Here is a 25,601-nt window from a genome sequence, read left to right as displayed (position 1 = left end):
GAATTACTTACTTGCATATCTTGAGGAATCCACATTCAGGTTTGTACAGAAATAGATTGATGGTGACTTGGACACGATGATCAATGTCTGTCTGGAAACTACATGTATGGGATGAAATATTATTTCAGTACATCTTGTGCCAATGCAGTTTTATTTATTGCAGTCTCAATCAATTTGAATCTTGTCTGCATGTGATGTCCCTTGTCAAAAAGAAGTTGACTTGAATTGAATTGAATGTGTATTTCAAATATTAAGTATATATTTAAAAAAAAAACTGTACTTGCAGATGATATTATATTAATCGTATAAAAGGCCACTGAAGTGTACTTAAGAGTACACTTTCATGACTGTTTCTTAACACACTTAAGTATATTTTTAAACTGAACTTTTTTATAATAATGACAAATTAATAGTTTTACCTTTAAGTACATTTTAATAATCAAACATTATTTTTTAATAATCATCTGTGATGCTTTAAAGAAATATTTGTTATTATATTTTGAAATGGACTAAATTGCAACTTCGATATTACAAATGTGTAATAACAAATATATTTAAATGTATGCCATACAAGTTATAATAGAAATTAAATACATTTCATTTTACCATAAATGCTTGTCAGTACATTCAGCAGTTCACTTTAATCATACTTTAAAGACAATAGAACTAATTATAAAATTACATATAAAGATGTATTTAAGTCCTACTTAAGTGGGTAAGTTAAGTGTCCATTATATTCAGTGTGTACTTAAGTGTGTGTTTTTAAAGTATATTATGATTACTAATTTTAAAATTAAGGCTACTTCTTTTTTTCATAAGTGGTTGATCACCCATTATTATTTTTTGTATGTATATTTTGAATGCGTCTTCTTTACGCTTTGCTCTGTTTACACCTGTTTACACCTGAGTACAGGAGTAAATACAGGAGTAAACGGCGTCAGCACGAGCTTGTTCACTTTCGCCCACTTCCAGAGGTAGTATTTGACCGGATTGCTTTCGTAGTGTAGATGCTCATCTGATCAAATGCGTTCGAACAGCCACAATACACCGCCTACTCTCCGCCTACTGACTTAATGCGTAAAAAAATTATTTGAAGTGCACTAGCCAGACGGGATTAAAACTTTGTCCGCTGAAGAGTTTGGTTTAAAGGCAAAAACGTTCCAAGCACGTTCTCTCACCATTCCTGATTTCTAACACACACTCACAGCATTTGCTGTGGTCTTGCTGTTATCAGAACAGAAACGAAAGCTGCTGCTCTCCATTTGTTTTTCTGTCATCTTCTTGCGCAAGCTTATTTTGTCCATTAGATTGAAAGTTCTGAAAAACCCCATTAACCGCCCATAGACACTCCCATCGAAGAAATCAGGACAGAAGTGGTTGAAACTGGACAAAAGAGATGGATTAAAATACCAGGTGTAAAAAGGAATGTGTCTCACTTGTCTACTTGTGATCCGATCGACTAAAACGCATCTTAATACCAGGTGTAAACAGGAATTTGTCTCACTTGTCTACTTGTGATCCGGTCGACTAAAACGCATCTTAATACCAGGTGTAAACAGGGCCTTTGATAGTTAAACAGCCAGTTCCTGGATAAAACTAAAAAAAGGGTGTAGTGTGCAACCCTCTCAGTAAAACTGCTACTGCTATTGATTTTCTCCCTTAGGGCATCAAAGCTGTACTAGCAGAGAGTTACGAGCGGATTCATCGCAGTAATCTGGTGGGCATGGGCATCATTCCTCTTGAGTACCTGCCGGGGGACAGCGCTGAAAGCCTCGGGCTCACTGGCCGCGAGCGATACACTGTGATGATTCCCCCACTGCTCAGTCCCAGAATGACTGTGGACATCAAGGTAGAGCTTATGATTCCACCACAAACCCTGCCTCAAATGCTTTCTCTTCAGGAGCTCACATTTTACATCATGTCGCCACACAACACAGTACCAAAAGTATACAGCAGTAAACAAAAATGTCCTTAAAATCAAGTGCCCCTATTATGCTTTTGTGGATATTATATTTCATGTAGTTTGTAATGTAAAAGGTCTGCAAAGTTTCAAAGTTCAAAGTCCCAAAAGAAAGAACCAATTTTTAATGAGTCGTCAGTAATTCATCCTACTTCCTGCACGAACCTACGTAGGTTTGTAATAAATTTGCATAATGCCCATCTATGGTCTGTATTGGCTGTCTGTGAACCACGTCTACTTTTACCTGCCCTCAATCACTGTAGTTGTAGCTGAGACTGGAAGAGTTTTCTTGTCGAGATGTTGAGAAGATGATGTTTACAGTGCTGGAAAAGCATATCCACTCATCCGAAGAATGAGATTGATACTGTAAAACCGACACCATCATTTCTGTTCGTATCACTGTGTATCAAATGTTGTGGAAGCCTCCGGAGCTGAAATTCAGATATGGTAATGAGCAGTTTGTTTTCAGCACACACTGTAAGTGGTAGACCAATCACAACAGACTGGACCTTCTGCCAATCAGAGCAGTGTAGACCAATCACAACAGACTGAGCCGTCTGACCAATCAGAATAAAGTAGGCAAATCACAACAGCCTGGGCCATCTGACCAATCAGAGCGGAGTAGTCTCCTGGAAAGGTGGGGTTTAGAGACCAGAAAAACTACTAAAAAATTATTTTCTTTCCTGAAGAGAATTTTAAAATATAAATATTAGTTGAAAAAAATTAAATTTTGCCTTGGCAAATAACTGAAATTACTAAAACTGAAAAAATTAATTAAATAAAGCTATAGAAATATTTTTTAAAAAGTATTAAAACTTAAACTAATATGAAAACTGAAAATATACAATTATATGTAAACAATGCTAAAATAACACTGCCTTAAATATGTTTTTCTCCCTGTCCCATATGATTAAATGCGTTGTTTCGTTCATCTCTGCAGCTGGACACAGGGAAAACATTTCATGCTAAGATGAGGTTTGACACGGATGTGGAGCTCACTTACTTCCGTCATGGTGGCATACTCAACTACATGATTCGCAAGATGTCTGAAAATTAAGATGGAAAGGACACCCTCTTCAGGACATTCCACTCTAAACGCACATATCCACCATCTACATGTTTTGTCCTGACAGTGTTTCTGTTTTTTCCTTAAGAACCAATTAATTTGTTGTTTACTTTTAAGTGTACTGTAATGTTTGCTGTCAGTGTCAACATCAAAATAGTTTGCCTAATGTTGTGTGGTACACGTTTACTTCTCTTCAGTATCTCTGAAAGGTGCTGTTTTTGATTCTGATGTTGTGCAGATGATGATTATATTGGTTTGGTGGGATTGAAGGGGAAGTATGAAAGCATTAGATGTTGTCAATGACAAGTTGAACGTTCTCCATTCTAACCATATCTCGGCACTGCCAAACTGAAGTCGCATTCTCGCTTTTCTGTTTAGATGACATCAAAGTAGAAATTAATATCTTATAATCTTATTAATTACTGTACTTAAATTGAACTTTGACACAATTTCTTTACAGGTTATCTGGTTATATAATGTGTGCTTTTTGTTAATTATAATAGTTAAAAATTGTGCACAATGATTATGATTACCAATGATTCCGTTTCGTTGTTGAATATTTTTCTTTCGGAAGTCACATAATGGTTATGCATTACCTATATATTTCCTTTAGACTGACATACTGAAGAAAATTTGGACTTAAAGCCTTTATGTATAATACATTATAAAGGTATTCAAAATGTATTCAACATTATAATGCATTATATCTTTACAGAAATCACTGTTACCAAAGATAAAATGCATTATAATATTTACAGATTCCTTGTTACAACTGAAACTGAAACTTGTTACAACTTGGTTTATTGTCATGTGTTTTAATGCATTATACTTTCTGAAGATGTAACAATGAATTGATAAGAATTATAACTGATTACAATTAAGAATAATTAATAAAAGGTGCATCACAAGGCATAATTAATGCATTAAAATACATTCATAATGCATAATATGAAGGCTTTAAATTTGTTGCTCTCTGCAAACAAATATTGGATCAGATAAATTCATTTAACAACTGTTGAATATGAACTCGCCTATCATACTCTACATTTGAAAGTGCCTATTTTTTCAGATTGTGTGTAATCACTTGAATCACTTGTGCGCCTATTATTCCGGTCTTTATTTCTTGTGTCGTGCATTCCGGTCCGAAGTCGATTTCACAACTTTCTTGCTGCCCGTTTGTAAAATGTGCATGGAATCAGATGCAGGTTTGATAAATGAGAGACAGACCTTATCAGCGCCATGACAAGTAGCTAGTATATGAAAGCGAGGCACTTGCCGTGTTTCTAATGGCATCTGCTATAAAAAGCTGTATATAAAGCTCATTCACATAATTTTCCACAGCTCATATTGTCTGTGTTTTTTGTCTACTGAAAACTCTTGGAAATATTTTTTGTAGTGTTTCATCAGCGGAACAATCCACTGAAGAGATGTAGGCCAACATCTATCCCTCACAGCCTTGCTTTTATTCCCGTTAAAATCAAATATGGCACTGCTGAGAATGAGGTCTTGTCTACTCAACAAATTCTCTCTGTTGAATTTTGAAAACTTTACTAAAAATGTATGTTAAAGCACAGAGAGGGTAAAACCCGGCAAAACCTGAACCCTGCTTTAGGGCAAAATACTATTAGAATATTTAGTAGGCTTCAGAAAAAAAGACATTTAGGTGCTCTATAATAGAGGTTTTGTAGTTTCAAGCCCAGACTGCCACAGTTTTGCTCTAATACTTCAGCAGTCGAATTTATTGACCTTTATTTTAACAACAGAACATTTACATGTAGTTTTTGTGTAAACTGGCTTTATGAAAATAAACCATTAATGGAATATGCTTAAAATTCATCTGTGTTCCTTTACCGTATGTGCAACATTAAGATCTCTAGCCTATTTCTGACATTGTAGTAGCTGGGACTCATGATTTTGGTTTTGGAATGACTAACCTTTACCAATTACCTCGAATAATATCGAAAATCGATATGCTAACTATAAGGCCTCGTTTAATTTTGAAAGCTGCATTATCCGGAGGTCGCAATTTGTTGGCCAACATACTGCTTCATTTCAGTAAACTGACCACAACATTCCAAAGTCATTAAGAAATTACAATAATTTACGCTTCACTAGGAGCAATAGTCAATTTTATAATGGTTAAAGTTCTGAAATAAGACATGCGCCCTCTGGAGAACACATCCTTCGAAATGAGCGATAAGAAAATGTATAGTCCAAAAAATAGACTTATATTAATAACATAATAATAATTGTTATTATTACCCAGACAGCAACATAATGTTGGCCCAGATCCGACCCACATCCGGGCTGTGTGGATTCCAGGTGTACCAGATGTGGGCCAGATCTGGGCCGATACCATGTTGCTGTCTGGGTAGGGCTGTCAAAATTAACGCATTAATGCATGCAATTAATTTTTTCCAGGTTAATGAGTTATAAATATTTAACACAATTAACGCAGCATACGGTTTCTCCCATCATCCTTTGGCTACCGTTCCAATATATGATCATGCTCTTATAAATGCAAATGGTTTTAAACCATTCAAGCACGATAAGACACAAAAAAGAACAGTACAGTACTGGCATGCACGTCTGTGAATCCTGTCTGTGTGACACACGTGACTCGTGCGCACAAGCTGCTTCAGCTACTCTAGACTGGACAAAAACAATATTATGCCAAAATGCCAGTTTTGTTGAGTATCCGCACAAGCACAGTTAAATTAATTCTTAAATTAACGTAAAGAGTTGTGAGAAAATTTGTTTCAGTTCCGCAGTAACAGCAGTTTAAGTAAAACACAGTTAAAGTAACAGCAGCCTAATAAACCTGCTGCTGTCTGTCATCAAGGATAACCAAAGAACAAAAGAAAAAGAAAATCTCTCACTGCTCTTTCCTGAATAACTTTTGTAGCTTTAATAAGGATTAATCTATATTTAATTTATAATTTATGCAGTGAAGACTGCTAAGTGTTTGATAACTTATTCAATTTCTGTATATATCCTACATGTTAGACCTATCTGAATATCTAAAAGCACTGTTTACAAGGTTACATGGGTCAACAACAATGAAAACAATAACTTTTTGTTCAGTTTGAAAGGGCAATAAATATATTGAGCCCAGTAAATGTCATCATCATCTTCATCTTCTTCTGCTTATCCGGGGCCGGGTCGCGGGGGCAGCAGTCTAAGCAGAGATGCCCAGACATCCCTCTAACCAGACTCTTCCGGGGGGGACACCGAGGCGTTCCCAGAGCAGCCGGGAGACATAATCCCTCCCGCTTTTCCTATGTCTTCCCCGGGGTCTCCTCCTGGTGGGACGCGCCTGGAACACTTTCCCGGCAAGGCGTCCAGGAGGCTTCCGGAACAGATGCCCGAGCCACCTCAGCTGGCCCCTCTCGATGTGGAGGAGCAGCGGCTCTACTCTGAGCTCCTCCCGAGTGACGAGCTTCTCACCTTATCTCTAAAGGTGATGATACACTGGGCAACTTTTTGAGCAATGTTGCTGGGCAATGTTGCCGCCAACGGGCAACCAGATGAGAGACAGGGCTCACGACCAATCTAAATTATCCAGATAGAAATGTATTGCCCATTTTCAATGGGAAAGTGCCCAAGCAACAATTGCTCGGCAAGATTGCCCAGCCATACTGCGGAGAAAGATTGCCCAGCCACCCTGCGGAGAAAGCTCATTTCGGCCGCCAGTAACCGGGATCTTGTCCTTTCGGTCATGACCCACAGCTCATGACCATAGGTAAGAGTAGGAACGTAGATTGACCGGTAAATCGTAAGCTTCGCCTTGCAGCTCAGCTCCTTCTTCACCATGACACACCGGTACATCGACCACATTACTGCAGAAACTGCACCGATCCGTCCGTCAATCTCGCGTTCCATCCTTCCCTCAGTCGTGAACAAGACCCCAAGATACTTGAACTCCTCCACTTGAGGCAGGAATGCTCCACCAACCTGAAGTGGGCAAGCCACCCTTTTCGGACTGAGAACCATGGCCTTGGATTTGGAGGTGGTAATTCGCATCCCAGCCGCTTCACACTCGGCTGCAAACAGTCCCAGGGCATGCTGAAGGTCCTGGTTGATGGAGCCAGCACGGCAACATCATCCTCAAAAAGCAGAGACGAAATTGTGTGGTCCCCAAACCGGATACCCTCCGGCCCCTGGCTGCGTCAGTAGATTCTGTCCATAAAAATTGTGAACAGAACCGGTGACAAAGGGCAGCCCTACCGGAGTCCAACATGCACCGGGAAAAAATCTGACTTACTGCCGGCAATGCGAACCAAGCTCCTGCTCCGGTCATACAAGGACCGGACAGCCCTTAGCAAAGGGCCCCGGACCCCATACTCCCAGAGCACCCTCCACAGGACGCCATGAGGGACACAGTCGAATGCCTTTTCCAAATCCACAAAGCACATGAGGATTGGTTGGGCAAACTCCCATGAACCCTCCAGCACCCTGAAGAGGGTATAGAGCTGGTCCAGTGTTCCATGACCGGGATGAAAACCATATTGTTCCTCCTGAATCAGAGGTTCTCTACCCCTCCTTGAACTGCCACCTTACCGTGGTGGAGGGGTTTGAGTACTCGAACGATCCTAGGAGCTATGTTGTCTGGGGCTATGTCCCTGATAGGGTCTCCCAAGGCAAACAGGTCCTAGGTGATGGGTCAGACTAAGTGCGGTTCATAAACCCTTTATGATAAAATTAATAACGAGGACCGTGACGTCGCCCGGCATGGCGCAGCCGGGGCCCTACCCTGGAGCCAGGGTCCGGTTGGGGGTCGTATGCGAGCGGCTGGTGGCCGGGTCTCCCCCCATGGGGCTCGGCTGGGCTCAGCCCGAAGGAGCAACGTGGGGCTGCCCTCCCGTGGGCTCAACACCTGCAGGAGGGACCATAAGGGGCCGGTGCAAAGTGGATTGGGTGGCAGTCGAAGGCGAGGGTCTTGACAACCCGATCCCTGGACACTTTTGGGACGTGGAACGTCACCTCGCTGGCGGGGAAGGAGCCTGAAATTGTGCGTGAGGTTGAGAGGTACTGAGTAGAGATAGTCGGGATCACCTCCACACACAGCTTGGGCTCTGGAACCACACTCCTTGACAGAGGATGGACTCTTTACCCAGTAAATGTGACATTTATAATAATAGGTCTATGTGAAGATTATTTTTAAGTTGACTTGCATTAAAAGTTCTATTTTTTAAAGCCTAATAAATGTTAAAATGTATAGCTTTTCAATTATACTCTAACGCTGAATAGCTATAATTAATGGCAAAAATTGAGCAAAAATCATAGAGACATAGAGACATCTGTAGCAGTATTTGTATCGATGATACTTGCCTTCTTTCATAAAAAGATGCTATTAAAAATATTTAAAATATAGGCTACTGACTTTTCACATTAATTTGGAGATTAAATTACAAATTATTACAATAAAAAAAATAAAAAGTTTTAATGTTAGATGCGATTAATCATGATTTTATTTTATAGAAAAATGTGCGATTAGTCAGTTATTTTTTTAAATCGAATGCCAGCACTAATAATTATATAAAGTTGTTCCCATGTAATGACCAACGGTGCATTAATTCGCTGATGTCAAGGGCTTTTACTTTGAAATACAGACGTCATTAAATGGGTGGAGTTTCGACCTGGAAGTAAACAGTACACTTCTTGCTGATCGATTTGAAACTCATGCTGACTCAGAGATATTAGAAAATGTTTAACCTCACATTTGCTTATCCATAGCGTAACAGTCACGCAAGCACATTACTGAAACCACTCTTTAGACACAGCGACAAACTTCAGTGTCACGCAGCAGCTGGTCGTGTCTGCACGTCACTCAGCACGCGCTTGTCACTGTCATATTCACCTGCAGCTCTTTGTAAAGACTGAAAGGACATGAACAACGAAAATTTCATCCTGAGCGAAAAATTGGTCTCATCCTCATATGTGCGACAAGGTCTGCAGGCTCGTCGCGGTCATGAACAGCTCATCCGAGTACTTTTACAGCAGGTAATCACTGTAACTTATGGTTAACAACTGCTGACTGTATGTCCATGTGCTGGGTTGACAGAAAGAAAGATACATGGTTCGATGCCATGACGCTCTTTTCTGTCTGGACCTTTAAAATTACATATTATATAACATACATTTTGTAACATTTAAAATGCATTCTAAGTTGAGCACATTTTTAATTTCTGAATTTAAATTAATGTTAATTTTATTTACTGTGCTGTGCAACAAAAACTTCTCTGCTTAATATTTAAAAAAAAAAAATCTGATTTCTGCGAAATCAGTCATGTGATGCAGAAAAAACCATGAGCCTTGCTTGTCTTTTCTTGACTGTCAAACCATTTTGAAAAAGAAGTTACTTCTTTTATACAGAAGTATACAAAGAAGAGTACTCATTACGGATATATAGGGCTATATATAAGTGCAAACTGAATGTAATGTTTTAGGACACTTTATTGCATGATAGTTGCAATTACATGAAAATGAGTTTAATTTTATATTAAACACAGTTAGCTGAATTTATATAGTGTTAAATAGTGTTTTATTGACTTAAGTAGAACTTAAGTAGCCTACATCTTTATTTTCATAATTATATTGTCTTTGAAATATGGTATAAGTGTATTGCTGAATGTACTGACAATCGTTTATGGCAATCTAAAATATACTTTAATGTCATTCTGTTGAAACTTGTTTGTATTAAGTACAATGTAATTAAACATTTGTAATGATTAAGTTAGTTGCAAGGTAGTACATACAGGCCTGGTTTCACAGACAGGGTTTAGATTAAGCCAGGATTAGGCCTTTGTTCATTTAGGACATGTAAGTAGCTTTTATAAACATGCTTTGAAAGAACATTACTGTTTTAGAAAAGACTATCGCAAATTCTGTTTCATGCCGACTTTAAACTAGATTTTCAAAGATTTTTTATTTTGGTGGACACATAAATGGGTGCTTGTGACTATCAGGTTTCTCTTTCCTTGTAGGGCAAATGTCCAGAGGAGGGATGGAGTGAAAGCACCATAGAGCTCTTTCTAAATGAGCTGGCCGTCATGGACAGCAACAACTTTTTAGGGAACTGTGGTGTGGGAGAGAGAGAGGGCAGAGTCGCCTCCAGCCTGGTGGCCAGGAGACATTACAGGTTGGACACATTTAAGAAACGTGAATTCATTGGTTAATGGGTGTGAGTAACAATATATCGTGTCACAAGATATAACAATACAAAAATGCAACAATAGTTAGTGTATAGTTATCACAGGTTTAATTAAGCATTAAATATTATACACCCGTAGGTTCTATTCTGGTGTCGCCATTTCAGTGTACTTGGGGAAGAGTCAAAACCTATACCAAAGTCCTGATTTCATACCAAATTTAGGATTTTTATGAACAGTACATTTTGTCATTTGTTTATCATATGTCTTAGAAGTAATAATAAAAAAACGTACCATTTTAAATTTGGGTTTGTTTAAAGTATCGTATTGTGAGATTAGTATTGTGTATTGAACCAAATCGTGACATGAGTGTATAGTTACTAATTATTGTGCCCCTATTATGCTCTTTCATATATTACTTTTCTTGTAGTGTGTAATATAGTTGTTTGCGAATGTAAAAGGTCTGCAAAGTTTCAAAGACCAAAGTGCAGATAAATGGAGTTGTTGTCTACTTCCTGCAAAAACCTACATAGGTTTGTATCACATTTGCATAATGCCAGTGTATGGTTTTCATTGGCTGCCTGCAAACAGCATCTATTTTGCCCCGCCCTCAAACCCTGTAGTTGTAGCTGAGACTGGAAGAACTTGGTTCGTGTTGTTTAACATGTTGAGAAGATGCTGTTTTCTGTGATGCAAAAGCAAATCCACTCTGCTGCATACACTTTGCATGATGAGGACTCGGGCTTGAATAGATACAGTAAAACTGACGCCTTCATTACTTTTCGTATCATTGCATCATGTGCTGAGGAAGCCTCCATAGCTGAAATTCAGATGTAGTAATTGGCGTTTGGTTTCCGACACTCGGAAACACGGCCGATTGGTAGACCAGTCACAACCGACTGGGCCATATGACCAATCTGGGGTGTGTATCCCAAAACAATCATTAGCAAACTATGGTCGCAAAAGTTCCATTGAATTCTATTGGTAACAATGGAACTCACGACCATAGTTGGCTGTGGGAAACGAAACCCAGAGCAGACTAGACCAATCAAAACAGACTGATCCATCTGACCAATCAGAGCAGAGTAGGCTGTCATAAAGGAGAGGTTTAGAGAGACCGTATCCTTGATCAAAGCGTTTCAGACACTGAGAAAAAGAAGTGATGCTGCAATGTTTGTTATGAGAAAATTAATGTTTTTTTTTTTTTTAACTTGGATGCATGTAAACCTATTGTAGGAGGCCTCCAAAACAAAACTAGGAACCTTTAAAATAGCATAATATTTAATTAAAAATATTTAATTTCTTCAATAATCTGCCTTTTACTATAAGGCTTTGGTGTTTTTCCCCTCAGACTGATCCATGGAATCGGCCGATCGGGTGACATTGCTGCTGTTCAGCCTAAGGCTGCTGGTTCCAGCCTCTTAAATAAAATCACAAATTCAGTAGTTCTGGATGTGCTGAAGTTTACAGGTACTTTCTGTGATGTTTTATTGAACAACATGCTTGGTAATGGGACACATCACTAAGCAGAACAAACAAGCAAACAGCAAGCCTTCACTTATTATCCAGTGTTTTTGTGCATATTTGTAACTGTTTTCACAGGTGTTAGGAGTGTGTCCTCGTGCTTTGTGGTCCCCATGGCGACAGGAATGAGTCTCACGTTGTGTTTCCTCACCCTGAGACACAGGAGGCCAGGAGCGCGATACATCCTCTGGCCTCGCATTGACCAGAAGTCCTGTTTCAAATCCATGGTGACTGCTGGTAAGATTCCCTGAGGGCCAGTTTTCAATACAGCCCACCACAGAGGACACCTGTGTTATCTATATACTATTGTAGGTTATATTGAATTAGCTTTTATATTTATTGTTTCAGATTTCATTTTAATTTTAGTTTCAGTTATTTTGTTACATGCTTTTGTCATTTTTGTTATTTAAAAAGATATATTTCTAGGTAACACTTTATTTTACAGTGTCTTGTTACATGTCTTATATGTAGTTACTATAAATATATATAAAAATATAAAATGAATATAAATTATGCATAATTACATGCAACTATCCCTAAACCAAACCCAAATCCTAACCATAACCCTATTGTAAGTACATGTATTTAATTAATATTTAATTAATATTACTCAGTACTTAAATGTATAATTGCACTGTAACAAGGACACCTTAAAATAAAGTGTAACCCTTTAGGACCCACTTTATATTAAGGGTCTATACCTAACTGTGTACTAAGATTTAAATTAATCATTTGATACAATGCTCTTATTGTGTACATACATGTTTTTACTTTGCACATATTTAAAAAAAATACCTACATGTAATTACAGCTGTAATTAATTTCTGAAATTGCATCTACAATTACACTTTTGACCCTTCCCTTAGTCCCTAACCTTACCCGTATCCCCCTCAGTAGTATCAAAAGTGTTTTGCAGTACAACATGATCAGAATAAGTACATTGTAGTTAAAGACATTCAAAATAAAGTGGGACCCAAATATGTCACAGTTGACCCCTCATGGCGCTTTCCTTTATATTAGTGTAGAAAATAATTTTAAAATTGACTCTCTTCACAAAAGTACATCAGATGTTTTCCAACTTTTGAAAGGGTTTGAACCTGTGGTGATAGAGAATGTCTTGGAAGGAGATGAGCTGAGAACAAACATGGAGGAAGTGGAGAGGAAGATTGAGGAGTTGGGTGCTAAAAACATCCTCTGTGTCCATTCCACAACATCATGTTTTGCGCCACGTGTCCCTGACAGGTCAGTTTCTTTACTAAAACAAATCTTCAGCCTGCAAAGTTTCCGTAAGCATGTAGACATAAAGTTTAAAGGAACAGTTCAACTAAAAAAGAAAATTCTGTCATCATTTACTCACAATCCGACCCCATATTATTTTCTTTCGTTTGTGAAACACTAAGAGGTATATATAAATACATATATAGCATAGTCAATTTGCATAGTCACTTTATTGTGTTTCTTTTTACAGGCTAGAGGAACTTGCTGTTCTGTGTGCCAAGCACGATATTCCTCACATAGTCAATAATGCCTATGGAATGCAATCATCCAAATGTATGCACCTTATTCAGCAGGTAGCGTACTTTTTTGTGTAAATTTACTGCAATAATTTACTTTATTACAATCAAACCAAATTGGCTTATGAGGTGTTTTTATAGGGGGCTCGCGTTGGGAGAATCGATGCCTTTGTCCAAAGTCTTGATAAAAACTTCATGGTCCCAGTTGGTGGTGCCATCATCGCAGGGTTTGATGAGAGCTTCATTAAGGAGATCAGTAAGATGTACCCTGGTATGCATATTTTCTTTTTATATTCACATTTCATATATAACGGCAAATGTGTTGTAGATGAGTGATCTGTTACAAACTTAATGTCTGAAGTCAAAAATTTGCAGTTGCAATTGAAGAGTCTGAAATACAAGACTAAAATACTGCTATCCCTTTAAACATACTGAATATTTACTGTAAATAGTGGTCTGCCTTTTTCACACTCCATTTATTTCCTCTTGCACGTACACTATCTCTTGAAATCTAGAAAGAGTTTTTGTTTGTGCAGTGTGCCTCTTCAGAACTGCTCTCTGCCGGCTCTCACACATCCCTCCCACTTTTTTCTGCACTGCAGAGGAAGTCCCAAACACTCCTAATACTATTGATTCACTGAGTGTGCTAGAGTGAGTTAGACAGTGGAAAACGCTTGTAATTTGGTCCATTGTCAAACAAGTGAATACTGCTTATGAATTTTACTGCAGAGGTTATCAAATCCAAAGGATATGCATCACTATAAGCATGCAACAATGTAAAAATATGTGAAGAATAATGTGTTTTTGAACATTCATTTGAACCTATTCTAGTAGAAACAAAAACCAAGACTTTGTAAAAGTCCATAATAGATACTCTTTAAATTATTGTTGTTTCTATAAATTACCATTAGATCCCAGTCTAAATACAGAAATAGGGAAAACGCATGTATAATTAAACATCCAATATCAGTCAATAATGCTAAATTCTTAAAAAATCTGATAACTGTTATGATACTGATATATCATGCATCCTTATTATGTTTGTTCTTGACATTATGAACTGCAATAAAGTGTAGCAATGATGCAATGAGAAGCATTTCTTTAATGCATTACAATTTACTTAAGCAGTACTATTGCAAGCTGTTGATGTTAAAGTCATTGAGATTACCTTCTCTTGTCCAGGTCGAGCTTCTGCTTCCCCGTCTTTAGACGTCCTCATTACGCTGCTCACACTGGGGGCCAGCGGCTACAAGAAACTTCTGTCTGAGAGAAAGGTAAAAAAAAAAAAAAAAAAAGCCGCTGTGCTCATAACTTCCAATTGTTGCTGGGCAGTTTGACTGTTCATTTAGTATTATTTATATACGGACATTATTTAAATACTGTATATTTTCATTTTTCATTTTAATTATTTTTAATTTTATTTTATGTGAATTATTTTTCCGTTTTTATTTGTTTTTTTATATTTATAAATAGTTTTATAAATATAAATAGTTTATTTTTACTTATTTTTTTAAATTAAGTATTATGTATATATTAGTTTTTATTCATGTTAAACACATTTATATATATATATATATATAAAAATATATATATACTTTTGTCATTTTTATTAGTTTTTGTTTTTTAAATAAATTTCTAAATATTTTTCATATATTTTCTTTTTATTTCATTTTTTTTTTTCAGTTTGTAATTGTAGTACTTTAACTTTTACTTTAGTTGGAGGCAATTAGTTTAAAGGTGTAAGTGATTTCTTTTTTTGGGGAGGGGGGATTCATTTTTATTCATTCTTCATAGATATGATCACATACAATTACCCAAAGGTTTCTTCACAATAAACAGAACAACAATTTACCCTCTGAACACCCCAGCGGTCCCCCAGGTCCAAGCCACTGATCCTTGTAATAAAATTGCAATAAAAAAAATTTACCTAAAAAAATGTAATAAAACAAAAAAATTGATACATAAATAAAAAACACAGATACAGACCGCAATATGAGAAACTTAGGATAGGTATAATAACACACAGATCATCAGAGGTTTACAAGTTCAAATTGCACCCAAATTAAATTCTTCCATCTTGAAGCTTTCCTGTCAGTTCATCTGCAGCAGCTTGCAGTAAGCGATTTCTGAGAAACAATGTTGAAAGTGGATCGGACCAAGTGCCACAACGCATTTGTTGCCAATTAAAAGAAAGACTCTAGAAAGAGAGATGGCTGAGAGAGATTATAAAAGAGAAAAGGTCAGAGGAATATCACTGGAAAAGAAGGGTTATGATCAGCCAAGAGCTTTAGGATTCGCGTTAATATTAGAAAAGTTTCCAGCACAGGAGAGACTGAAGCAGGAAATGGAAAACGGATGCAGAGGTTGCGTTTTTTCTGCTCCATATGCGAGTAACTATGGTTTTGCTATGTTTCACAGAACCAAGATATGCTGGTGTTGTAATGTTAGCTATAGTAACAGGACAGTTTTGAGTGTCATTGTTTGTCTGGAGCTCGTGTGCTGCTGGTGTCTAACAACAAACTCATACTGCTTGTATATACTCTTGTGTACTGTATCTTCATTTTTTTTCTTCCTTGTTCATTCATCATATTCGCTTTATTTTTCACAAAGCATTATTTTGCTTTGCTTCAGCTATGATAAAGAGTCATCCACTCTTGCATTGCGTGTTTGTGCATTTTGGGGGCGGAGCAATAAAGGGAGGGGTGTGTTTGTTTGGGTTGATTTCAAATATCAACAGTGTTTTTCAGAAATCGCTTTCCGCACCTTTAACCAATATAAAGTCATTCTGTGGCCCCCTTGGAAGTTTACTGAGGCCCCTGGGTTGAGAATCACTGGCAGATGGGCATATTATCCCAATGAGACTTGTGTACATGGAGGAAAATACCATTAGCCATTATGTGATAAGGAACTTAAGGGGATATTGATTTACTGCTAATGCATCCGGATTATTAATAATTTACCACCTTTTTTGATCATACAAGATGTTCTTTGTGGTCAGATTTGGTGCTCTAACACGTTTTAGCCAAAAGAGAAAGAATATTTGGACTGTCCCCATGAGAAAAAGGAAGTGCACTTTAGCATACTTTTCAAAAAAGAGTACTTGTTACAGAAATAATATACTATATAAGAACATACTTAAAATGCAAACTGAATGTAATTTTCCAACACTACGTGTTAATTGCAATTAAATCAAAATGTATTCTAGTTTAAATTTATATTAAATGCACTCATTCAATCCCAGAATGCACCGCAATAACGAGTCTACAGCCGATGTATGCTGAACGGCTAGAGAATACCCATAATGCACAATAAGAGTCGTGCGCTGAATTAATTCCTGCGTCTGCCGTCCGCAGCTGAATCATCCATAGATTTTCCAAACCGCTGGTCCAATGTGGCTACAGCGTAATATCATACAGGTAAATTGTTCAATTAAGGTTTAAACATAGTTTCCATGACAGAGTTCTAAATCTTTTCATCTTACTACTGAAGCTGCCAGTTTGCTATGCAAAAGCGGCAGCCCTTCCGGTACACTCAGTGTCCTACACTCGGTGAAGGGACGAAGTGCAGTTGATGCTCCGGAAGTCCATGGTGCAGGCAATGCGACGACTGACCAATGCGGTGCCGGAGGGACAAGGGTGTAGTCGAATGGGCGAGGAGCCAGGGTCGACAGACCAAGATGGAGTGACGGGCAAGGAAGTTCTTGGTGGAGCTAGTGGGTTGACACTCCTGAGCTGGACTGTCAAACTCGAGGACCATAGCGCATCCTGGAAGGGAGGCGGAGCCAGCGTGGAAGGAGCTAAAGGGCTGAGAGAAGACAGGGTAGGAGGACTGGGTAGCGCAAACATGAATTTCACAAATCTTTGGAAATACGCAGGACAGACAACTCTCTCTTGAACAACCCTCTTGTCTGACAGGGAACAGGCATTTAGTTTTTACTAGGCAGACTTAAAACTTTCAAAAGAGATGGGAGAGGTGGGCTTTGTGGGAACACTGTTATCAGTAACACAGGGCTCGGTGATGGGACAGGAAAGATACTCTCACAACAAGTCCATTAAATCCTCCTTTGCCATAGTAGAGGGAGTAGGGCTCCGGTTCTTCCCCTCGTACTCCACCAATAGGTCCACAGGCACAGGTGAAAATGCCGGCTCACACCCCTTGTCAGACGTGGCTGGCTCTGGGGGGGGGGGGGGGGTATCGTTGATGCTGGGCTGTTGGTGATGGCTGGAGCGCTAATTTCCTCCCTGCTCTCGTAGATTGTAAATGGGGAACCGTGTGGAAAAGGACCCATTCCACTAAGCCTTTAAAGCTCCGTGGAGGCTCGTCTTCAAAACACATGCAGGCTTGAGTCATCATAAAGAACCAGATGTTGTAGCTCCTAGAACGCCTGTGTGTGCGCCCCCAGGGATTGCTTCCCATGTTAGAGCAGGAGGATACTGACAGCTGCTAAATCTAGTCGGTCCGATCTTCTGTCATGTATGACCAAAATAAACAGGATTCTAGTGCAGCAGTCCGGAGTTTAGTAACAGATAACAAAGACCTGATCGGACAAAGAACTGAACAGAACAGGGCTTAAATAACAGAGTGAACTAATCAAGTAAACAACACCAGGTGCACGCTAATCAATCAGTTATCAAGGAGACAAATGACAGGGAAAACCAACTCATAGTAACACAAATACAGATAACGCGTATCAGAACCCTGACAATTACAAAGTACAAATTTTAAGTGTACTTAAGTCTGATAAGACAGTCATGAAAGTGTACTCTTCTTAAGTACACTTAAGTTGCCTTTTATTTAATTGATATCTGCAAGTACAGTTTTTTTTCAATATGTACTTTTTTTAAATTTAAAGTATTTAACGATTTGTCTGTATTTTTACATTTTTTACATTTCAACATTTTTGCCTGTGCAAAAATTCTATAGTCTTGTGGGTGATTGCTAGTGCATTTGTGTTTGGTTGCTAGGGTTTTCCATCTGGTTGCTAGGATGAATTTCGTTTGCATAATGTGGGCTGCTGCATAATATGAACTGTCAAAGACAGCAGGTTATTGTCTCTGTGTTTTCATACTGTCTTACAAACAGCATCATAATAGGGGGCCGTAACCTCTTGCAGTTCATTTATAATTGATCCCAGTGGTGGACCCACAACTCTGCCAACACAGCTGATTCTGTTGACGCAATTACATTACAGCTTCAGATGGGAAAGCAGGCTGCGTGTTTGCCTGGAAAGGAGAGAGCTAGGGGGGCTGGAGAATGATGCAGGTGGTGGGTGTACTGAAGGCCAGCAGACACAGAAATGCTACATTAGCAGAAAACAGAATGTGTGGCAGAAAAAGGTGTGTTAAGTGGAGTGTGGAAAGCTATTTATAACTGGATTTTTGTATGACCCACAGGAGCTGTACAGCCACCTGGCACAGGAGCTGAAAGCTCTAGCTGAGAGGCACGGGGAGAGACTGCTGCATACGCCACACAATCCGATATCACTGGGTGAGAAATAATATATAATGTATAGTGCTGTGTCATATGAGCAAGAGGGCTGCCGCAGCTTTTATAAAACAGTTTAATGAACAAGTATTGTTTGATTGTAAATCAAAATGGGTCCAAAAGCTTTTGCATGTCACACAGGGGGTCAAGGTTTGGTTGGTTAGCATAAACCTGTTAGCCCCTGCTGGTAAATGTTGTAACTACACCATCTGACTGCAAAGAGCATCTCAACTGTTCAAATGTGATGTATGTTGACATAATTTTTCTTTTGCAAGCAACATTTAAAGGTATTGTAGGTAGAAATCCCCAAAAATACTTTTTTCCAATTTTTTTCAAACTGTCTTTATATATCAATGCATAATTAAAATGTAAGTACTCTGGAAAATAAATTATAAAAATCGAGTGTCTGTAGTTCTCTCAGGACTGTAATAAACACAGCTCATTATTCCAACCGGGACGAAAGAAATGATTGGCTGGGGCGACTGTCACTCTCCCTCGCTACCATGGATACCACCTCTGCTGATACAGGAGGAGCCCAAATGCGCGCACCCGTTTGAAAAGGAACGGAAGCTAGTAATAACAAACAATTATGGCAGAGAAAGAACAGTCACAATTCTCAGTAACGTTACCTGCATATAGAGGCAGCGAAGTCAAACGAGTTAAAAAAAGGAAGACAGTATTTGAAAAGGCTATGAACAAAAAGTCTTTGGATAAATAAAGAAATCATAAGAGAGTCGGCGTGGCTTTCCAGCGTCGGCTACTACTGAGTGATCTCAAGGGGCTGAAAAGTGACTCCATGATGGCTTTATTTCTGCTGGACAGGTAATCTTGCTGTTTTCATTTTGATGGCATTTATTTTTTCATGAAGCATGTATCACTAGCACACCTAACTACCTAATATTAGCTACCTAACGTTACGTAGCATAACTAACGGTACTGGCTTAGCTATGACAGTGTAACTTTGGTGTCGACTAGTATAACGTTACTGTTAGTGAGCCAGGGTTGAGACGATAAATAAGCAATAGGCCTATCTGCAGTCGAAAGCTGTTTTATTTAATTTCGCTGAATCTAACTTTAGGTTAAAAAGTTTAGGGGATCTATTTTTATACCTAGCTTTACCCTCTGCCTAAACTGTGTTCCTATTTTCACCGTGAACTCTACCTACTCCGTTTTTTCACGTTTGGTTTGTTGTTATATGCTCTACATATGTTTACATATGTCTTTATGTTGTATCTGTATGTGCTATACAATATATGTTGTGTGTGTGTGTGTTATATTATCTTGGGTCTGCAATGCAGTTGTGAGAAGGTGTTTGAGTGTATGTAATTCAGTTTATCTGTAAACAATCTTATGTTATGAATCTTACAAATTCACCTTCATCACAGTGTAACTGATAGGAACGGCAAACGTGTATCAATGAAGCTATTTATAGCTTTGCCTTATATTGAGTTTGATTCCGTTACGAGCTAGTAAAATATTTTAAACTTTACAAGTATCGTTATGCGAGCTGGATAGTGAGTACTAACAGCCATGTTAATTGTTTATATTCATACTGATAAAGTTAGTTATTTTATTACTTGTGATTCTGACATGATGTCACTACATCTGGTAAAGCTGGTAAACACGTCCGACTCTTCCAGCTGAGCGAATGGCCGGGATCGCGCGTTCATTTGTTTTGGGGGCGTGGCTTTGGAAGGAGCCGAGTAGGGAGGGAGTGGGAGTTAATGGAATAATGAGCTGTGTTTATTGTAGTCCTAAGAGGACTACAGACACTCGATTTTTATAATTTCTTTTCCAGAGTACTTACATTTTAATTATGCATTGATATATAAAGACAGTTTAAACAAATTTTGACAAAAAGTATTTTTGTGGATTTCTACCTACAATACCTTTAACACACACACACACACACTAGAGATGCGCGGTTGGCGGTTATAGCCGCGGATAAACCGCGTATCGGGCGGATGACGTGACGGAAATAAATATTCTAATTAAATTCAGGCGGGTGGCGGGCGGTTTCTAGTCTCGTGACTGTCATCAGCCGCGCCTTGAATCAGCGGACGGCGGGCGGGAAAATTGGTCAAAAACGTTGATGTGGATGGATGGCGGACGGATGATGAGTTTTGTGATGCGGTTGCGGATGAAATAATAGCCCATCCGTGCATCTCTAACACACACGTTGGGTTTCCTTTGGGAATTTCCACAGACATAATGACTTTTAAACTACAAACTGTATATTCTATCCCCTAAACCTACCATAACAGAAAACTTTCTGCATTTTTACATTTTCAGAAAACATCATTAATATGTATAAGCTGTTTTACTCATGGGGACCAAATAAATTTCCCCACAAGGCCACACAACATGGGGTTATATGGCTGCTTAAGCGTTCTTGTGGTGCTATCAGTCAATCACCCTTTGGTGAAACCTAGTTGTATTAGTATAAATATAATATAAAAAAAACAAATAAAAAAAACACTTAATTTCACTTTTAAAAAGTGCACTTTGAAATCATCAAATTAATAGTTTTACTTGAAGTAGATTTTAAATCAGTATGTTTTAATAATCTTTTGCCATGCTTTAATGTACACTTAGTTTGATGTGTTGACTATCACACTAAAACGCATGTAATGTACTTGATTATAAAATGAACTGTAGTGTATATTATTCAATATTACATTTAAAGTTAATATATATTAAATGTACTAAATTGGAACTTCATTAAAAATATGTAATTAAAAATGTATTTAAATACATGACATATACTTTAATGTAATTTCGATTGAAACTTGTATTTAAATGCTCGTCAGTACATTCAGCAGTACACTTTAACCACATAGAAGTAATTGTAAAATGACATATAAAGATGTACTTAAGTCCTACTTAAAGGAATAGTTCACTTAAAAATAAATTCTGTCATTATTTACTCACCCTCAAGTTGTTTCAAACCTGTGTGAACCTGTGTGAAGAAATTCATACAGGTTTTAAACGACTTGAGGGTGAGTAAATGATGACAGAATTTATTTTTAAGTGAACTATTTCTTTATTGGGTTAGAAAAGCACTGCAAAGTTCAGCTAATTATATTTAATTTAAATTTAAACAAATAATTATTAATTAAGCAATTAAGCATCTTTTTCAAACTATTTTCAAACCAAAACAAATCTACAAAAGTGCAAATGTATGAATTTGTTGTTCCTATGCACTCCAGCTATGTCACTGAACCGTCTCCAGACACACAGTAACGCAGCCGTCACTCAGCTGGGCTCCATGCTCTTCACCAGACAGGTGTCTGGGGCCAGGTGAGCATATATCCATATATGTTGTCCTTTAATTTCACTTCAAAGCAAAAATTTGAAAAAGTAAAGTGGATGTGAAGTTCACACAGATGAGAACTAACTGTGAGGAACTGCATGCCCACACTGTTTGACAAACAGAAAGTGTGCAATTACTTTTTAACAATGTGTCTATTGTTAACCTAACAGTTAATTAACTAACTAACCTTCATGAAATGTTGTGATTCAGAAGTGTGCTTGTTATCCTTATGCCACTTAAAGTATGGCTTAAGTCTCAAAATACTTCACTGTAGCTTACAATTAACTTCGTATATACTGAATACAAGCTGACTAATTTAAAATGTTCACATCCCAAAGCTACATTATTTTTCTTCTCTTTATATTTTCGGTTACACTTTATTGTAAGGTGTCCTTGTTACAGTGTAATTACACATTTAATACGGAGTATTAATAATTAACATGTACTTGCTAAAGGCTTAGCATTAGAGTTTAGTTGGGGGTTAGTTACAGTACATGCGATCATGCGTAATTTATAGTTATTACTATAATAACTACATGCAACGTGTAACAAGGACACTGTAAAATAAAGTGTTACCATATTTTCTACTGGACACTAGATGGTCTGCTGAAATATTAATGAAACTTTCTTTCTGCTGTCCACTTTCATTATTTAAATGGGAGTCATTCTCATTCTCAAGGGTTTATCTTGTTGCATTATCCTCTCCACCTCCTTTTAGTCTGTCACAGACTGTGCACTTTATCTGCAGTGATAGATGTGCAATGAATAAATATGACACCATCATTTAAGATTGAGCTAATGTCAGTGAATTTGGAAAGAGCCATGTAAAACTCTCTGAATTGGCTCTTGTTTTGTTTTAGAAACTCTTTCGACCTTGAAAAAGAGACTTTTTAGTAAGAAATGAATCACTGTAGTGGTAATTACATTAGGATGACACAACTATTTGTAACAAGTATTGAGAACTTTTGTTTTCATTGTCCAAATTGCACAACATTAGATGGGGTACATCTTGGTTCGGTTTGTGCGTTCATCAATAGCTTACTGTAAAATATGTTTGATACTTAGGACATCTTTGAGAAGAGAGAGTAGACAGAAGAATGTTTAATGTTTCAGTAGAAATAAATTATGGTGCCACTACCATATCGATACTACTGGAAATTTCAGTTTTCTGTCATTCTTCCTTGCCTGTCTACATCATGTTCATAAATAAAAATGATATTCTTATTCTACTTGCTCGGATGACATATTTTTTTTAGATATACATGTTGTGAAGTCAAGCATGAAGAAAACCATAGCACAAGGACATAAAAATGTTGAATGTCATGTATTTAAATATATATTTATAATTACACATTTGTTGTAAAGTTGCAATTTAGTACGTTAAAAACTTAAACTTTATATTTTATTATTTTGAATAAAACAACAGTTTATTATAATCAAGTACTTTACATGTGCTTTAGTATGTTAGGCAACACACCAAAACAAGTGTACTTCTTTAAAACACAACAAAAAATTAGAGTTAACATGTTCTTTAAAGTAAAACTGTTCATTTGACATTATTACAAAGTGCACTTTTTAAGTGTGTTAAGAACTTCCACTTTATTTTAAGGTGTATTTGTTACAGTGTAATTATACATTTAAGTACTGACTGAGTAATAATAATTAAATACATGTAATTACTAAGGTTAGGATTAATGTTTGGTTTTAGTTGCATATAATTATGCATAATTTATAGTTGTTACTATAGTAACTACATGTAACAAGGATGCTAAAATAAAGTGTTACCAATGAAAGTTTACTTTCTTTAAATACATTCACATGGCGTAACCCTAACCCTAACCCTGTGAATGGATAATTTCAGTCTCTTGTACAGATGCAAAGCATAGTAAGATTTGTCTCTTGCAGTCTCTTGTTTGCTTTCTCTTGCACAGAAGAAGCTACTGAACAAAACAGGGATGTTTCTGTAGGAGAATCAATGCGGAAATGAATCAGATGGCTTGTTCGTTCATGCAAAATTTTGTTGCAGGGTGGTCCCACTGGGTGTGGAACAGACCGTGAGCGGACACACGTTCAATGGCTTCATGTCACACACAGATTCCTATCCGTGCCCGTACCTTAATGCAGCCTCCGCTATTGGAATAACCAAAGAAGATATCACATTGTGCATCAAGAGACTCGATAAATGCCTCAAGAGCCTTAGGAAAGAAGCCTCTGCAGAGAAGAGCGAGTCAGTATCTCCTGCTGAAGATTTGAAAGACCAAACCGTCCCCTAATGCTCTGCTTGTTTACATAGGATTCATTTTTTTCATAACTTGATATTGTGGCAATAGCCTTGTGTGTGAATGTTGATATATCAACGTATGGCCACAAATGCATCTGTGCGTTTAGACTTGTGTTGGAAAGCTGTGTATCCTGACTGACAATAAATACAGATTATTTCATCATTTTAAATCATCTGGTGCTGTTTTTTTTTTTAGAACATCATTGTGGTTGAATATACAAATGTAGAATGAATTCTCTGTTCCAAACAATATCATAACTTAAATCATAACACACTGAAAGAAAGATTGAAAGGAAATTCATTGAAATGTAATGTTATTTCACAAAGATGTAGTCTCTTGTTGTACCAAACCCTATAATTAGTATCTGCATTGTACTCTTTTATACTGATATAATAGACAGTGCTGGTAATGACTGCACTTAAAGGGATGGTTTACCCACAAATGATTATCCTGTAATTTACTCACCCTTAAGCCATCCTAGGTGTTTATGACTTTCATCGTTCAGCCAAACACAATCAGAGTTATATAAAAATATATATATATCCTGGCTCTTCCAAGCTTAATAATGGGAGTAAATGGGAGCTTGTTTTTGAAGCCCAAAAAAGTGCATCCATCCATCATAAAAGTAATCCATACGGCTTCCATAAGCAAAACCATGCGTTTTTGTAAGAAACATATCCATAATTATAACTTTTTAAAACTAAAATCACTGGCTTTCGTTAAAGGCCGTACGCGGTTCTATGGCGTAACATCTTAAACCAGGTACAATCCTCTCCCATATGTGCCAGGCATGGTTTAATACAGTGTAAAATAATATTCCGGACCCACTTGACCAATGCCCAATTGGCCAAATTTTTCCAAGACAGGAATGCAGTCTGCAACTGTTGGAGATATTCACCTGCCAACCGCCTGCAAATATTTTAAAGGTGTCCACAGATGGAAACTTTTTGGCCCAGTGTATTTGACGCACTTAAAAAAGCTCTCAGCTTTAGTCCTGATCCCTTGCAAGCCCACTTTGAGGTTTCCTTTAGGCCTGCTTTGACATCGCAAGGTTATTGCTTTTACTTCGATCTTGGCCTGATGGGCTATCCTTCTTAAGTGGAAGAATTCTTCTCCCCTGACGCATGACAGGCAGATAAAAGGACATTTCTGACTGTATTAGACTTAAAGTTAAGAAGCTCACTCTCTGGCTCACTTAAATCCTTTTATAAGACTTGGGATCATCTTGGGATTTAGAATCAAATTAAAGGCCTATCTGGCTCACCAGTAACTGACAACGAATGATATTTGCCAGCAATTAGAAGGAA

At 37.7% G+C, this 25,601-nt stretch overlaps 2 protein-coding genes across 6 annotated transcripts in view; both read left to right on the top strand.

Moving 5' to 3' along the window:
- The window catches only part of aco1 (aconitase 1, soluble), a 28,538-nt gene extending 23,680 nt beyond the window's left edge, over positions 1 to 4,858 (top strand). For all 5 annotated transcript variants that reach the window (XM_077201922.1, XM_077201925.1, XM_077201923.1 and 2 more), the window contains 2 exons: positions 1,664 to 1,849; positions 2,901 to 4,858. In XM_077201922.1, the coding sequence (XP_077058037.1) occupies positions 1,664 to 1,849; positions 2,901 to 3,017 (303 nt within the window). In that variant the 3' untranslated portion in view covers positions 3,018 to 4,858. The remainder of the gene's footprint in view (positions 1 to 1,663; positions 1,850 to 2,900) is intronic.
- A 3,782-nt stretch (positions 4,859 to 8,640) lies between these two features.
- sepsecs (Sep (O-phosphoserine) tRNA:Sec (selenocysteine) tRNA synthase) lies at positions 8,641 to 24,463 on the top strand. The gene is made up of 11 exons (XM_077201887.1): positions 8,641 to 9,029; positions 10,013 to 10,167; positions 11,529 to 11,647; positions 11,780 to 11,938; positions 12,790 to 12,943; positions 13,170 to 13,272; positions 13,357 to 13,486; positions 14,398 to 14,489; positions 18,609 to 18,702; positions 21,909 to 21,999; positions 24,039 to 24,463. Exons 1-11 carry the CDS (start codon positions 8,916 to 8,918, stop codon positions 24,283 to 24,285), a joined length of 1,458 nt encoding a protein of 485 aa, XP_077058002.1. The 5' UTR covers positions 8,641 to 8,915; the 3' UTR covers positions 24,286 to 24,463.
- The last annotated feature ends 1,138 nt before the right edge of the window (positions 24,464 to 25,601 follow it).

The sequence above is a fragment of the Siphateles boraxobius genome, unplaced genomic scaffold, assembly GCF_051911475.1.
Source record: "Siphateles boraxobius isolate OS27281-9 unplaced genomic scaffold, OSU_SipBor_1 48, whole genome shotgun sequence".
NCBI classification, from domain to species: Eukaryota; Metazoa; Chordata; class Actinopteri; order Cypriniformes; family Leuciscidae; genus Siphateles; species Siphateles boraxobius.
This window is presented reverse-complemented; position numbering and strand designations above follow the sequence as displayed.